The 15,870-nt window shown below is 36.8% G+C and overlaps 2 protein-coding genes and 1 non-coding gene across 3 annotated transcripts in view; all 3 read right to left on the bottom strand.

Moving 5' to 3' along the window:
• Positions 1 to 15,870, bottom strand: part of LOC115440292 (titin homolog) — a 56,964-nt gene that overhangs the window by 8,858 nt on the left and 32,236 nt on the right. The window lies entirely within an intron of this gene.
• Trnan-guu lies at positions 6,853 to 6,925 on the bottom strand. Its single transcript has one exon. It is a non-coding gene; the product is annotated as a tRNA-Asn (tRNA).
• On the bottom strand, positions 13,111 to 14,131 carry LOC115440293. The gene is made up of 2 exons (XM_030164539.2): positions 14,056 to 14,131; positions 13,111 to 13,526 (listed from the first exon to the last, which is right to left on the bottom strand). Exons 1-2 carry the CDS (start codon positions 14,099 to 14,101, stop codon positions 13,207 to 13,209), a joined length of 366 nt encoding a protein of 121 aa, XP_030020399.2. The 5' UTR covers positions 14,102 to 14,131; the 3' UTR covers positions 13,111 to 13,206.

Here is a 15,870-nt window from a genome sequence, read left to right as displayed (position 1 = left end):
TTAATAAGGTTTAAACTAGTAAACCGGTGATGTTTTTGACAGATATTTAAGCAATTCTTAACCATTTAACAAATTTATAAGTAAGACTGCATATATTATATATTCTCTCTTAAGTTATGTGAAATTTGCCTACTTGTACTAAGCCAGTGTAGTGGACTAAGGCCTAAACCCTCTCAGTAGTAGAGAAGGTCCTTGCCCAGCAGTGGGACATTACATACAAGACTGATAAATGTATTATTCATTGGATTTATTTCCGTCCTATGAGCTACCTGCATTTCGTACCAAATGAGTCCATTCTACGCGATCTCAAAATCAAATCTAGGCTTTCCACCATCTATTTGCACGGTGTATTGGAGTTTTTCGGCCACATAGCCAGAAAGGACGGACATAACCTCGAACAACTGATGGTCTACATAGTCGAAAGTAAACGTCTGAGAGGTCGTGTCCCCATCAGATGGTCGGACCAAATCCGCTCTACGCTTTGCACCAAACCTCATGTTGCGCTCCACAATGCTAAAGATAGGATTAGATAGCGCAACTTAATCAAAAGAAATATTACTCCATGTTCAGGGGATCACGACCATCAGAAATGAGGAATATGATGCGGGGAGCAGGGATACGTGATGGCGAGGATAGCACTATATCGAGCACAAATTCCGTTTCACATTGACGAGTTTTATAATTATATAATTCGTAATATAAGCGAGATGTCTACGAACGTATTTCCTTAATGTCTATTTCTATATCAACGCAGCAGTAGGTATGCAAATAATGCGTTTTGGTTTAAAGAGCTTTGTTGTCGACACTGACTACCTTGTGGCGTAGTTGTATTACGGTACCACGGCAGTGCTCAGGTCTCGGGGTCGATCCCCGTGTCGGGCACTGATATTGGATTTTTCCACCCTGGAATTTGTTCCGGATCTGGCGATAGGCTCGCCCTCTCTTACATGAAACGGAATACACACGACGGACAAGTCGGTGCACCAGTTGCGCCAGGCCGGCATAATTGTGACGACTGTTAGGAAAATCACCTCTCGTCAGTCGACATTCTATCGGACCCAACTCCACTTACCATCAGGTACAATGGGGTCACTTTGACGTGTAGGTAAGGAAAATAACAGCACCTCTATTTTGGCAACTGGCGAATATCAATCCAAACATACCGCAAAAACTAAGCCCAGCCAGTTATAATTATCATTTTTCCAGCACAAATGGCGCATATTAAACCGTACAAAGTCTGACGGAAAAGCTTTTAAAAATTAATGAAAAACTGCTCTATATTCGGCGGATATCATTGACAATAGTAAATTGACCGCGCGACAGGCAGTCGCGTTATCTATTCCCTACATTAGTGGCCATTATTGATGTTGGAATTATATAGAGCTGTACAATTTTATTTGCAACCAGATTTTTGGTAAAATTGTTATGGAGAGCTCACATAGTTCAGGACTCTACGATCTTTACTTTTGCCGTAACAAGCGAGCAAAAATATTTAACAATATATACGTATTCGCTACTTCGAAACAGTATAATTTTTTCATAACCCTTGGGCTTTAATCCCCGCACTTGGACAATTTTTTTTATAATCCACAAAGTTTTTTTCCCAGTAATAGATAAGCTCAAAAGTCCCTCAGTTTCTGACATCCATGGTTCAAAATAAATTATATATAATAATAAATAAAGCGGCGATAGCCTAGTTGGGAGTGGAACGGACTACCGAGACGAATGTCCACAGGTTCAAAACCCAAGGGCACGCACCTCTGACTTTTCTAAAGTTATGTGTATATACTTTGTGAATTATCGCTTTCTTTAACAATGAAGAAAAACATCGTGAGGGAACCTGCATACCAGAGAAGTTCTGTAAAAGTTTTGAGTATGGGTGAAGTCTGCTAATAAAATTTGCGCTTACCATTGAGTCAAAATATTTGTGTGACTCGTTTTTTTTCATTCATACAATTTTATAAAACTTTCTTGTATTCCCTCTATACGATGTCCGTACATTTGCCTACATTAACATTCGGTCCATTTCAATTTTAGCTTTTATTATTGAGTTTAGATATTAGTGCGATATGACGTATTCATTAGGTATTATTTTAATTGAAAATTATTACTATATACGCTTATTAGACTAACACGCAATGATGTGAGCAAACCTAGTATTCTTTAGAGCGATTTCGAGGTAATACAATGTGTAAATTATGCAAATAAAAAATTATATTGGTAAAGATATGTATGTAAATCCTTCCTTCGTGGTACACGGAAAACATAACCGTGTGCTAAGCGTGTGGCAAGAAAGCAAGACACGACACCGTGTCGTTTCATTGTGATTGGTTGAGAGATTAACACGTGACTGACGTATTGGTCGCTCGACCAATCACAAACATCGAAATTAAACGACTTTGATTTACGAGTCCCGTTTTTTGTGACATTATAATGGCAGAACGTCTTTATTCTTCTTTTAAATTTAAGGTGGTAGCTCAAGGTCCATTTTCATACATTTTGTTTCGGCTTTAATCTGGGTAACTAAACAAGTATTGGCAAGTAATGAATTTAAATTCACGTCTAGTTAGTGATTAGTTCTCGCAGTTGAAAGAAAAACGTAAAAATAATTAGTAATCATGGATATTTCGGCCTTTAAAATTTAATATGACGAAATTTTAAAGGCAGAAATATCCATGATTATTAATTATTTTTACGTTTTTCTTTCAACTGCGAGAACTAATCACTAACTAGACGTGAATTTAAATTCTTTACTTGCCAATACTTGTTTAGTTACCCAGATTAAAGCCGAAACAAAATGTATGAAAATGGACCTTGAGCTACCACCTTAAGACCAATGTAAAGTTAAAACATTAAAAATATTCCAGCTATATGTAGATAATAAAAAATAATATAAAAACCTTTATTCATATTTGTATACTCTAATTCAATAACGTTTTTTACAAACACGAACACAACTTTTTTCAGACCCATAAAACCGAAACGCATCGAATATCAAATCAACTGCAACCCGCCATCTTGAAAAAAGTTGCATTACGTAAAAAAAAAACTAAAACGACGGCAAAAAGGCCAGTATTTAAGAAATAAAATCGTAAATAACCGCGGAGCGGGCGCGACGAGCGCGGGGCGGGCCGCTGGCCGTAACTCTTGGCTGAAAGAAATCTGCGCCTTAATCTGCTTATATAATCGACCCCCTTAATGTTAGCGATAATGAAAGTAAAAATGGCCTTTTATTTTTCTAGGAATGGCTTTTTAATGATGCTTTTTTAGGGGTCACCTTCGGTACTATCGATCAGCTGTTATGGTCGAAATCTTCTTACCCAGATTGTATAATTGCTTCTATAGCTGATGAGAGCATATTTTTATATTGTTTTTGCAAAATTACCCGCACGATCTATCTAATAATAAAAAGGCAATCATATCAAAGCGATAAATGAACTGAAAATGATTTATATGGATATTTGAAATCGCCATTTTTTTCTGCGTCGTTTGGTCTAGGTTTTGTAGCTCTATATTTTTGATATTATTAGACAATATTTCCATAAAGTAAACAGTTTAAGTGTTATGATTATTCTTATTTAAATCAAAACGGCTCTATAATCAATATATTATATAAAAATGAATCTCTATTTCCCTTGGTCATCGCATAACCCATGAACGGATGAAACAATGTCCCTAATTATCTTTTGTTGTGTTAATTAAAGTCATGAAAAGGTTCTTATGAAAGAAAAAATTAAGGAAGTTGAGCGGAACATTAGAATATATGAAAATTTTGCGACAATTTTTTTATATAACTGTTACATATACAGAAAATAAAACGAAGAATGTTGTGTATCATAGAACATTACAATAATAAACACTATATTATGTTTGAATATTTTTCTTATTCGACGACCTGGTGAGAGTCGCCCATGGATGAGGGCGGCCCAGAACCGGTCCCTGTGGCGCTCAATGGAGGAGGCCTATGTCCAGCAGTGGACAATTCCCAGCTGAAATGATGATGATACCAATTCGACTTTAGAATTAGATCGGGAAAGTGCTTACTCATATTGTACGTAACCCATAAAAACCTAACAAAAATATCACTCAATCGAGTTAAATATATAATTCTAGATTTGTTTCAATAGCATTTCCATTTTCAAATAAACAAAGCAACAGGTATCTATAAGGTATTATTAAAAAACCAATAGCCGACCATTGACAGCGATACGAATAATCACGTTGCTTCGCAGCATTTCAAATAAAATCGATAGCGTTTGTCGATATAATATTTATAATGGACGTTTCCAGATTGCCCGGTCAAAGGGAATCGTCAACTATTCATACATTTATATGTTACGATTAAGATTTTGTGACAGTTTGTATGGTATTAATTTGCCTGTAAACAGCAGTGGTATCGCCCAGAAATTTATTACAACTGTACTCCATGCGCGGTACGGCAGTGCGCCGAGGTCCTGGGTTCGAATCCCGGGTCAGGTAAAGTGATAATTGGGTTTTCTGCTCAGTATCGTCAGTCGACTGCGAAAGGGTAAGCATCTCTCCTCAGTCGATATTCTATTGGACCCTAATCTACTTACCATCAAGTGCAGAAGGGTCACTTTGAAGCGCCTAAATAAAAAAAATAACACATCATGGAAGAAACATAAGCTTGGCGTGGAGGATGCATTAATTTGTGCCTCTGCCTACCCCTTCGGGATTAAGTGCGGAGTTAATTTACATATCTCCCTATTTATACAAATGAATTAGAGATGAGTAAATCAATTGCCTGGTGGTAAGCGAGACCACTAAACATAAAAAGGACCATCCAAATATTTTACTAATAACCACTTCGTGGCATTGTCCTGCGCTCTTCATCCTGATATAGGATGATTTTTTTTTTGAGCAATGGATCTCGCAGTCAAGACCAAGAGAAATCTGCGAACGGTGTACTAGTTTCTCTCAACCCCGCAGTCAAGACCAAGGGAAATCTGCGATCGGTGTACTAGTTTCTCTCAACCCCGCAGTCAAGACGAAGGGAAATCTGCGATCGGTATACTAGTTTGTCTCAGCTCAGCGACTGCAAGACCCTGAAGGAAACTTGGGAGGGAATAACTGGGAAGGAAGTGTGGCGGAAGGACAAGGAACCTTAGAATGGGAGGAGGGAAGGTCCTTATGAGCCTTAATGTGAATTGGCAACCATGAGGTATAAACACATAAGCTTGGCCTAGGGTAGCGACAAATGAGCACCCCCCTACCCCGTTTAGAGCGAGCATTCGGTGTGAACTGAGCGCGATATAAGATGTTAAGTCTCATAATTCCAGTGCATGCTGTGACAACCTTCAAAAGCAGTGCACTTAGAATTTAAGTTTTTTTTTTATATTGTGTAACCTTAATATAAGCAATAGTGTAACTTGTACTCGTTGTCCATAAATAAATAAATAAATAAATAAATAATTCCCAGGCAAACCGACTACGATGACTTGAAGCCGAAACTCAACAGTCCTGCCAGTGTTGATCGATGGCAGAAATAGAAATGGCGGTGATATCTTTCCAACCGGACTCTGACATACGAGAAATGGACCATAGTCCCACCTAACAGGAGGCCAACCTTTCGCTTTTGAGCACAAATTCCAGGACTGATACTCAGCAGAAAACCTTAGATCACTATGCCCGCACAGGGAGTCGAATTTGAAACCTCACGTCACCAAAGCTATAAAAAGTCTTGACCATATCGTAAACTATAAATACCTGCATGGGAAGTATGGCATGGCCGTTGCGGCGTCGTCTATAATACAATCAAATAGGCTGTTATTACGTTGTGAAAGATTTTAATTACCGCGGACAATGCTCCGGTGTTCTATAATTCTAGTAATTACGACTTCTATTCATGTTTCATAGATTAAATCTATGGTTCATTGTATTATTGTGTACTTGCGGTCATCCAGTGATCGAAATTGAGTGTCGTATTTAATATATTAGTAACACATATAGGTATAATAATATAATATCAGCCCTGTATTATATACTGTCCCAATGTGGTCACGGGCCTCCTCTACTACTGAGAGGTATTAGACCTTAGTCCACCACGCTGCCCTAGTGCGGATTGGTAGACTTCACACACCCACAAAATTCCTATAGAGAACACCTCAGGTATGCAGGTTTCCTCACGATGTTTTCCTTCACCGTTATAGCAAGTGAGAATTCACAAAGAATACACAAATATTTTTTAGATAGTCAGACGTGTGTCGGGTTTTGAACCTGCGGACATTCGACTCGACAGTCCGTTCCATACGCAACTAGGCTATCACCTCTGACAATAATAGTAACACATATTATACATAAATAAACATTTTCTGCAATCTTTTATATTATGAACTTTTATCTGGCCAAATATAACACTTCTATGTGCGCGCAATATGCTAAATTAAAAAAGCGTGTACATAGTTTTCTCTACACGTATTAATATATAAATGTAAATAAGACAAACATTCTAAAAGCAATGGCAATATCGAAAAATCATCATCGTTTAAATTGTTAATTATATCAAATCTCACAAAAACCATTGAATGATTTTAAAATAGTACACAAAAAGAGCATTCTTAGTTAATAAAAAGCTATTTATTATTAAAAATAGGACCAAATGGAACTATAATCTGGAATGAGTGATAATAATAATCGATTCGCAAGCAATTCCTTATTTTACATAAAAATAACTCATTACAGTATTACCAATGGAAAATATTTGAAATTACACTTGATATAATAACTAAATATTTCATATCACATTATAACAATGGACTGAAAACGTCATTATTTGCGTGTGAATTGAATAATATACTTTTCTTTTCACTTGTTGTTTACAAAACAGTCCCGCGCCCCCGGGTGGGCTCGAACCACCAACCTTTCGGTTAACAGCCGAACGCGCTAACCATTGCGCCACGGAGGCGATGAAATTGTCTTCGAAAAAGTCAATGTCTTTTCTATACGCTGTTACGAACACAGAGGATATAAACAAAAAGAACGTCATGTTAAGGAAAAAATAATACCATAACACAATTTAAGATACTAGATGTTAAACCTCATTATAGTTTCCTTGACTACAATGTCCTTGCGAACCCTCTAAATGCTTCAACACTTCTACTTGACTTCTAAAAATTACCGATAGCGGCCTACCTAAACAAACTCTTGAACATTTTTATTTTGTTTATTTCATCTTTATTGTACTCCAAACATTATTATAGGTGCTTAATACTAAAAAAACAAGAGCAAAGACTTCGACACCTCTCTGAGGTCTAGGGATTTGAATCCCAGGTCGGGCAACGTGATATTAGGTTTTTCTACTCAATACCCGGAGCTTCGAATGTGTACTTGATATGGTGATAGGTACCTATCACATCACGGGACGGAAGAAGAGTGAATACCCTGGATACACTACTGTCTGCCCCTTCAGGGATAAAGGCTTCATGTGTATAAAGACAGAGAAGTATATAATTGGCAGTATTATCGCTCAAGGCAATCTCTTACAGACAATCATATTAATGCAATTGAAACCTAAGCGAAAACAAACATATAACGAAAACTAAGTTCAGATATAAGAAGAAGTAAGTTAGTATTTCCGGATAAAAAATAATCTTCAGAATAACATCAGCATCTGATTCTGAAAATTCATCCACTAATAACAAAATCACAGGAACTAACTAGCTGGATGCAGACCGCTTTAGACAGATCCGTCTAGAATTCTCTAAAGGCGTACGTTGAAAAATAGACTTCATATAGCTGATATTGGTAAATAACAAGTTATATTATACGTGTCGATTACTTATTAACTGGTTAACGAACATTTACAAAGTAGCGAACAAAAACTTGTTAACAATCCCGCCATAAGCACTCCACCGGTAACAACTGCAACTGAGTAAACTTGGCTGTTTGAATAACAAAATTGTCGTCGATATGCTATAAACGGGGCCAATTTTCTATAATCTTCGATTTACGTACTGTTTGTCCAAGCCTATAGCGGTGCGTCCACACGTTATAATTTGGACGAAATTTAGATGGGAAAACTGTTATGAGGGCGTCAGTCTTATTTGGTCTTATTAGGGCTTTGTTATTCAAAATTCATGCCGATGTTGCTTTTTAGATGTGCACAGCAAAGTGACGCCATTGCACCTAATGGTAAGTAGAATAGGGTCCAATAGAATGTGGACTGGCGAGAGATGATTAACCATCGTCAATCGACACAATTATGCCGGTCTGTTGGAACCGTATATAACCAGGCTGATCTCGGAACGCGATACACACTGGCCACTATGTCGGGTTTTAACACCTTGTGTACGGTAGTAGCTATCCGGGCGGATATAAAATATATTACCACCAGCAAAATAATTATGTTTATAAGCGGTCGTGTAACATTCAAAATTAGCTCTTAATAATATCAATATAGATAATATGAATGTAGCGAACTCAAAATCTTGCTTGTTAGTTACCTATATCAATATATCAACTAATTCATTTATAATGTTAGACGAATCGAACTCTAGACAATCGTGTGGTTGCACGCTAATAATGTATTCCGATGAAATTACCGGTTACTATTGACGTCGCAAGCTTTGCTAACCGTAGTAGCTTCGACAGTTAATAAAAGAAATTCCTTGTTACAATTTCTTCATAAATTATGTGGGATATTTCAACATTTCTTGTTGTAGAAGTTTTATAGTGTGCTGTTATTCGGGCTTGCAATTACGTGTCATATGTTAAGTGATAAGTTTTTTTTATTGCTTTGAATGACGGGACGAGCTGGCCGTTCGCCTGATGGTAAACGATGCGATCGCCCATAAACAGTAGAAACACCATTAATTACAAAGTATTGTTTTGTACTACAGTATCTACACACTGCTGCTTGGCAGCAGAAATAGACATTGTGATAGTACCTACTCAGGCGGATTCTCACATACTTATATGAGTAACCTAACACCAGTAAATCGTGTTGTAAATCGTTGAAATCGTATTTACACCTGAACACACACACCCACGCGTTTATCTCTGAAGGAGTAGGCAGAGGCGCAACTAGTCCACCCACTTTTCACCGTATGTATTCCGTCCCATGATGCGATATACTATTCGGTACAAATCGCAGACTTCAGGCTAACAATAGACTTGAACATTGCTGTCATACCTTAATACAACTAGGCCACCAAAGCAGTCTATAACTAAACTCCTCGATAAGTACTATAAGTCTATAAAACGTTACTGAATATTTAAACAAAACTGAAAAAGCAAGCAAGTCAATGTAAGCTACACTGTGTACAGAATCCAGTACACTAAGTTATTAGCACGACTCCCAGACGCGAAATTTAACCCAACTTCCAACAAACTCAATTTCCTGAACGATGATATTACTCAGTGGAACTCATAGCGATTTCTGTTTTGCGTACCGCCGTGTACACGCTTGCGAATTTGCGTTTTTAAAACGTTTTAATTGTGACATTAGTCAATTTTTAATGCAATATTCTTATAGTTTTAAAAAATATACCGATAAAATTGTGACATAGATCAATATGTCAGTAGATCCTAGTACCAAGTGATCAAGCTGAGCATTAATATATGTGTCGATTGGACATAAAAATACACACACACGGATGGACATACATCAAAGTATAGAGAGAGTTAGCTCCACACTTTGATAACTTTCACACTCCACACTTTCACCTTGGTTTGATAAAGTAAATCAGGAGGCGTTATAACTCATATAACTATACATTACAAAGGAGCAAAACACAAAAATAACCAAACAATGTCAGAAAGATTTTGCAAGATCAACATAGAATCTTCCTAAAATATTTTGCGCACTATTTAAAATTGATCTAAAATTGAAATGAATAGTGCATAATACAAAAAACATCGTCATTTCTGCAGAGGGAAGCAAAACCATATATCTACTTATGACTTTAAACCGACTAAAAGTCGCAGAAAGTCGCATCACGTGAACCGTCCCGCCACTTCATATTTGTTTTGGAACACTCAAACACACATTTGAATGTAAAACACGTTGCCATGAAAACAGAGCCATTTTTATTATAACATTGTATTTATTTTTGTATTGAATCGTGAGAACGCCTACAATTCAATATTTTGATAGGAAATTATGAAGGAAACAGACGGCCCGTAATTCTTGAAAAATTTATACTATTTTTTGGAACACAATCAATTCAATTTTGTTGGAAGTAGAATGATTCATTGTTTTTCGGAGATTGTATTGACTTTGAAGTGTTTTTTTCAGTAATTCAATAACGTAAATAGCAGCTATAATAATATTTGCAATCGCGTAAAAACATTTTAACGAAAAATTACACCGCTTTCAAAAACCACTAAAAACAAAAAAAAATAACACTACTTTTATACTTGTTAACTACCTTTACCTATACTGATTACCGATTTTGAAATCGGCGACTAATTAAAATTACTAGTTATCGTACATTTGTTCATGTATTTATCTAACTTAACTAGCAATTTTAATTATTCATCGACTCCAAAATCTGTAGCCAGTATATAGGTAATGTTAAATATTTTTTGGATTTTTAGTGGTTTTGTAGAATGATTCATTGTTTTTCGGAGATTGTTTTGACTGAAGAACTCAACTAGAAGCTACGATAATATTTCTAATCGTATAAAAAAATCTGTCTGGTCTGAGCTTTACCAACCAATATCTTTTTTATTATATTTTTATTTGGGGGCTTTTATTCAAAGTTGGAATGTTAGTCCCATCTTATCCTAATCCATATAATGCTGACAAAGACCAAACTATATCAAAACTTGCTTTTAAGGAGCAATGATGACTTAGACACCTTTGATGGTTTTAAAATTATTTTCTTAAGATTTTAGATGTTTTTACCATGATACAAGTGAGGCATTTTTTATGGCTTTGAATGACGAGGCGAGCTTGCCGTTCGCCCGATGGTAAGTGATACGACCGCCCATACACAGTAGAAACACTATCCAACACCTTGAAGTAGAAAGTATTGTTTGGTATTCCACTGCGCTCGCCATCCTGAGACATGAGATGTTAAGTCTCATTATGTCCAATCTATTTGTCTGATAATGGACGAATATACTAATTAGGTTCGCCTCGGCGACGTAGTTGTACGATACGACTGCAGTGTTGAGGTCTCGGGTTCGATCATGGTCGGGCAGTGATATTGGGTTTTACTCATTATCAGACTGGACTCTGAAATTTGTACCCGATATGGTGATAGGTTCGCTCCCATCACATCATGAGACAGAAAACGGACTGTAATAAGTGTGTACACCAATTTTGAGCCTTTGCCTTTCCCTTCGGGAATAAAAAGCGTGTGTGTGAATATTGAAAATACGTTTTATGTGTTTTCTTTTTAATGTTTGTTACAAAAAGGCAAACCACTGCAAAAATTCGTACGGTACTTAGTCCACAGATAAGTCACAACTTAGGTTAACATAACTAGTTTGAAATTTTTCTCTTAGAAAACGTTTTTAAAGCTAGCAAAGGTAAAATCAAAGCGCAGAAAAAAATCGTTATTATGTGTTGAAAGTTAATTATAATAAATCATTATTATTATAACATGGAACTATTTAGCCCTTAGCCCGTACATTTGAAAAACCAAATACTTTTATCATAAAAAACGCCATATTTCCCCGACCACATTCTGAATTCATTCAAACTTCACAAATCACCCGGTGAAACACTAATCACTACACATGTCCCCGTGTCAATGACCCCGAGGGGTGGCGGGCGGCTGGTGGGGATGCCCCGCCCCTTTGCAAACTAGACGAGTCAAGAGCGAAGAGTTATTTATAAACATCGATCCAGCTTTAGCCAACGGAAAAATGGGAGGTTATGACTTTTTTGCTGGTAATGCTGCGGTTCTTTAGTCGAGTTGTTAATTGATATAAAAATGCCCTGTTATGATATTCGTACGTCCTGATCTCATCGTTTAACCGATTTTAATGGGATTTTGTATGATTGGAGTCAGCTTGATAGAGTTTGGAGCCGATAGATGGCGCTTTGTGATGTAAAAAAAATAGTATACTACCGAGGAGATGGTCTACCGAGGAGATGGTCTATGTCGGGAATAAAAATATTTAAATGGCCTATAAAAATATTACATTGTTTTCGTATTCCAATAGAAAACTAATATTCCAAATGCCCGACAGATCTATTAAAAAAACACATCCAACTAAATATAAGCCGCCACAAGACCATTGTGACAATAACAATTATATGTAACCCCACAGTTTTCACATAAAACTCAACTCTGTTATGAATGAAAATCACACTTTTTATGCTCAACAGTACAAACTCTAAATAGAGACATAAAAACTTTTCACGTAACGACTTCTTTAATGTCACTTCTCACTTTTTGGGTCCTGAATACATATCATAAATTCAATTCTTGTACTACTTACATCTTCAAAAACACTGGCAGCTAAAAGTTTCAAAATTCGAACATATTTTTTTTTTAGGGCATTTGTCTCCTCTACACCTGATGGTAAATTAAGTCTAGAGTATAAATTATGGTGGTCATACTCTGTCGACACTTTTATGCCGGCCTGTTGTAAAATAATATCAAAAACACATTAAACCTCGCCCGTACGTTAATTCGATGAAGTTTTGTATCGATCGCGCCGGTTGATGGCAATTCGCTGTTTAATTAATTAGCCAAGTTTGAGGCAATGAAGGGCTCACTTAAATCTGGAGTGGTGTTAACCGACTCATACGGAAAAGTATTACTATTTCGTAAAATTATTGAAGCTCAGAGTTCTTATAATAATCCTTACTAATTGTTTTTCCAACTGATTTTATTCGATAGCAATTTGGGTTTGGTACAGTATGCTTTCCCATGCTGCAGCTTGCAAAACGGAATCGGCTCTACATCACCGGCTATCTGATGTAAACCCTTTATGACCAGTGTAATTGGTGGGTCAGATACATCTAATATGTTAGACTGATAAGCTCAGTCGAGTTCCTTGCAGACTCCTATAATCAAAACTTCCAAATTCAGTAACTACAAGACAACTAAAGCAACAAATATATTTACTTAATAAAAACATCTCAATAATGGTACAATTTTTTTATTTCATTCACAAAACGCATTTCTAGGTCATATAACAAAATTTATAACAGAGATATTTTGACAGGTCCTTCACAGAAAATATCTCACAAATATACGATTCAAATCTGATGACTGTGTTTTGCCCTTAATGATATATTACCCCGTCTTTCAAATCAAAATTGTAGTGCGCGTTGGGTCCAGGGTCAGGTCGTACGGCGACGACGATAGTACCATTGGGGTTGACCCCACCGGCCAGTTTATTATGTGGGTCTGATTCTATTACTGTAGGTGGCTTGCTGTCTTTATTAGCCGGCGTGAAATATAAGTTTCCGTCTATAAAAGACAATCCTCCATCGACGTCAGGTTTCTGTTCTCTTTTCCAATCAGAGTGTTCAAACTTCCACCTTTTTGCTTTGGCCGAATCCGAATGGTCAATCCATGGTGCAGCTGATATTATTTGCAGACCTTTAAAAAGAACATCAATAAATATATGTATTAAACTATTTTTCGGACTTTATCGCAGTTTCAATGTTTTAGTTTTCTCCCGATATTTCGAAGACTTTGCAGCCTTCATGGTCACGGGGGGGACTGAGGTGTTGGTCATCCGCAAAGTCAAAGTTACATATAAATATATGTATGTTTTTTTCTGTATCTAAATGACGAGAAAATCAAATTGATGTAAATGTCATGTCTTCAAACGGACTCGGTTTTGCGTGGTAGTACTGCTACTGAGAGTCACGCTTATTACTACCAGGCTGAGGTCTCGGGTTCGATGCCCGGATCATGCAGCGATATTGTCTTTTTCTGCTTATTATCAGCCTAAAAGCTCGCCCTCTATTGCACGGGATTTAATATGGCTATCATAATATATGTGTGCGTTACTCTCGATGAAAAGAGAAAAGGACCTGATGGTATTTTTGTATGTAAAAGATATCATAAGATAGAACAAGATGAATTAGAAAAAACAATGATAAAATAATGTAAATATACTCACACGCAATCAATATAGCAACAATACACACTTGCACGAGTCGCGACATGTTCCAAGATGACTTCACTGTTTGTATGATCAGTGGTGAGGTCCCCTCGCCCTTATATACACGGATATAACTTATTATCATAAAGAAACAAACGAGATAAAACTTTAATTAGAAATGATTATAATTCGCGGGGTCAAATGAGCACGTGAGTCACCGAAACTAAAATGTAATCGCTAATTCTCGCGATAGCGAAACGAAACATTTTACAATTATGTCACGTGATAATAATTTAAATTATAATTCGCGGGGTCAAAAGAGCAGGTGAGTCACCGAGATGAAAATTTTCCCGCAAATTCTCGCGATAGGGAAACGAAACATTTGATAAATAGATCACGTCATAATTACGTCAATACGAATCTCATTGTTTGATTAAATATTTTTATTAACGGGATTGGATAGATAAGTTAAATTACTGGAGTAGTTTGGCACAAACAGCGTAATCTCGCAACAGCGAATCAAAATATTTGACAAAAAGATCACGCGATAATAAAATAGGTATTAACCCTGCTGTTGATAATTAAATATTTTCCGCATTATTAGTGAACAGATTTAATCAACAAACAATTCACCATCGCAATAATTGACCTTAAGAACCACAAATTCTCGCGATAGCGAATCGAAATATATGACAAAAAAGGTTCCTCGATAACAGGTTAATTATAGCAGGAAATTGACAAATATGCACAGGCTTTCTTTCAGTGAAATCAAATTGACAAATTGATAATTATTTACTTCTTTTATTATACACCTACCTCCGTCCTCTCTACACCACCCCAAGGTTGACTGGGAGAGAATGCCCATGGCATTAAGTCCGCCTGTATACCATGTGTACAAAGTGTTAATAAATAAATAATGAATACCAAGGTGGTCGGTTCCATAAACAACGAAATTGTATGTTTTTTTAAGTCAAAAGTAACAATAGTTTTCAGGGGGCGAAAGATGAAATTTTCCGAAAGGGTCCCCATACATTAAAAATAAACTATTTTTCGGATATTATCGCGGTTTTTATATTTAAATTTTTCCCCGACATTTCGATGACTTTACAGCCTTTATGGTCATGGGGGGGACTGAGCTGTTGGTCATCCGCAAAGTCAAATATCTATACGTACCTACGTACATTTTACAATTATACAACAGGGACTGAGGTGTTGGTCATCCGCAAAATCTACCTACATTTTACAATTATACAACTTTTCAAACTTTTAGCTGTTGGTGGTCCGATCTACGCAGAATGAGCTCACAGTCTTAAAGTCCCATACTATTGGATACCCATACAACAACCACAAACATGTAAGTACTACAATGCATATAGGCGGCCTGCAAATCGTTCTGATGATAATTAGATTCTACAGAAATTCCACATAAAGTTAAACCGGCAGGAATCGGATTATATGTACGCTTCGCCACTGAATTAGATTTAAGTATTATGAACTTTATCGTCTCTTTAAGGCGATACCTCAAGGTCCATTTTCATACATTTTGTTTCACCTTTAATCTGGGTAACTAAACAAGTATTGGCAAGTAAAGAATTTAAATCGCTCAAGGAGCATCTAAAGCGCTCAACCAAAAGCCCGGTGTGTTAAGCCGACTTTTGTCAAGCTAACCAAGGTATAGTCAGATAAAAATTATAGCTATTCAAAATGGCCGATGGGCTGCCTCGGTGGCATAGTTATACTGCATGCGCGGTACGGCAGTGGTCCGAGGTCCTGGGTTCGAATCCGGGTTGGGCAAAGTGATATTTGGGTTTTTCTGCTCAGTATCAGCCCGGG

The sequence above is a fragment of the Manduca sexta genome, chromosome 18 (genome assembly GCF_014839805.1).
Source record: "Manduca sexta isolate Smith_Timp_Sample1 chromosome 18, JHU_Msex_v1.0, whole genome shotgun sequence".
In the NCBI taxonomy this organism is placed as follows: Eukaryota; Metazoa; Arthropoda; class Insecta; order Lepidoptera; family Sphingidae; genus Manduca; species Manduca sexta.
This window is presented reverse-complemented; position numbering and strand designations above follow the sequence as displayed.

Coding starts and splice junctions, on each gene's coding strand:
- LOC115440293 (XM_030164539.2), bottom strand. CDS start 14,101: ATGTCGCGACTCGTGCAAGTGTGTATTGTTGCTATATTGATTGCGT. Junction 13,527..14,055: donor TGTTGCTATATTGATTGCGT/GTGAGTATATTT, acceptor TTCTTTTTAAAG/GTCTGCAAATAATATCAGCT.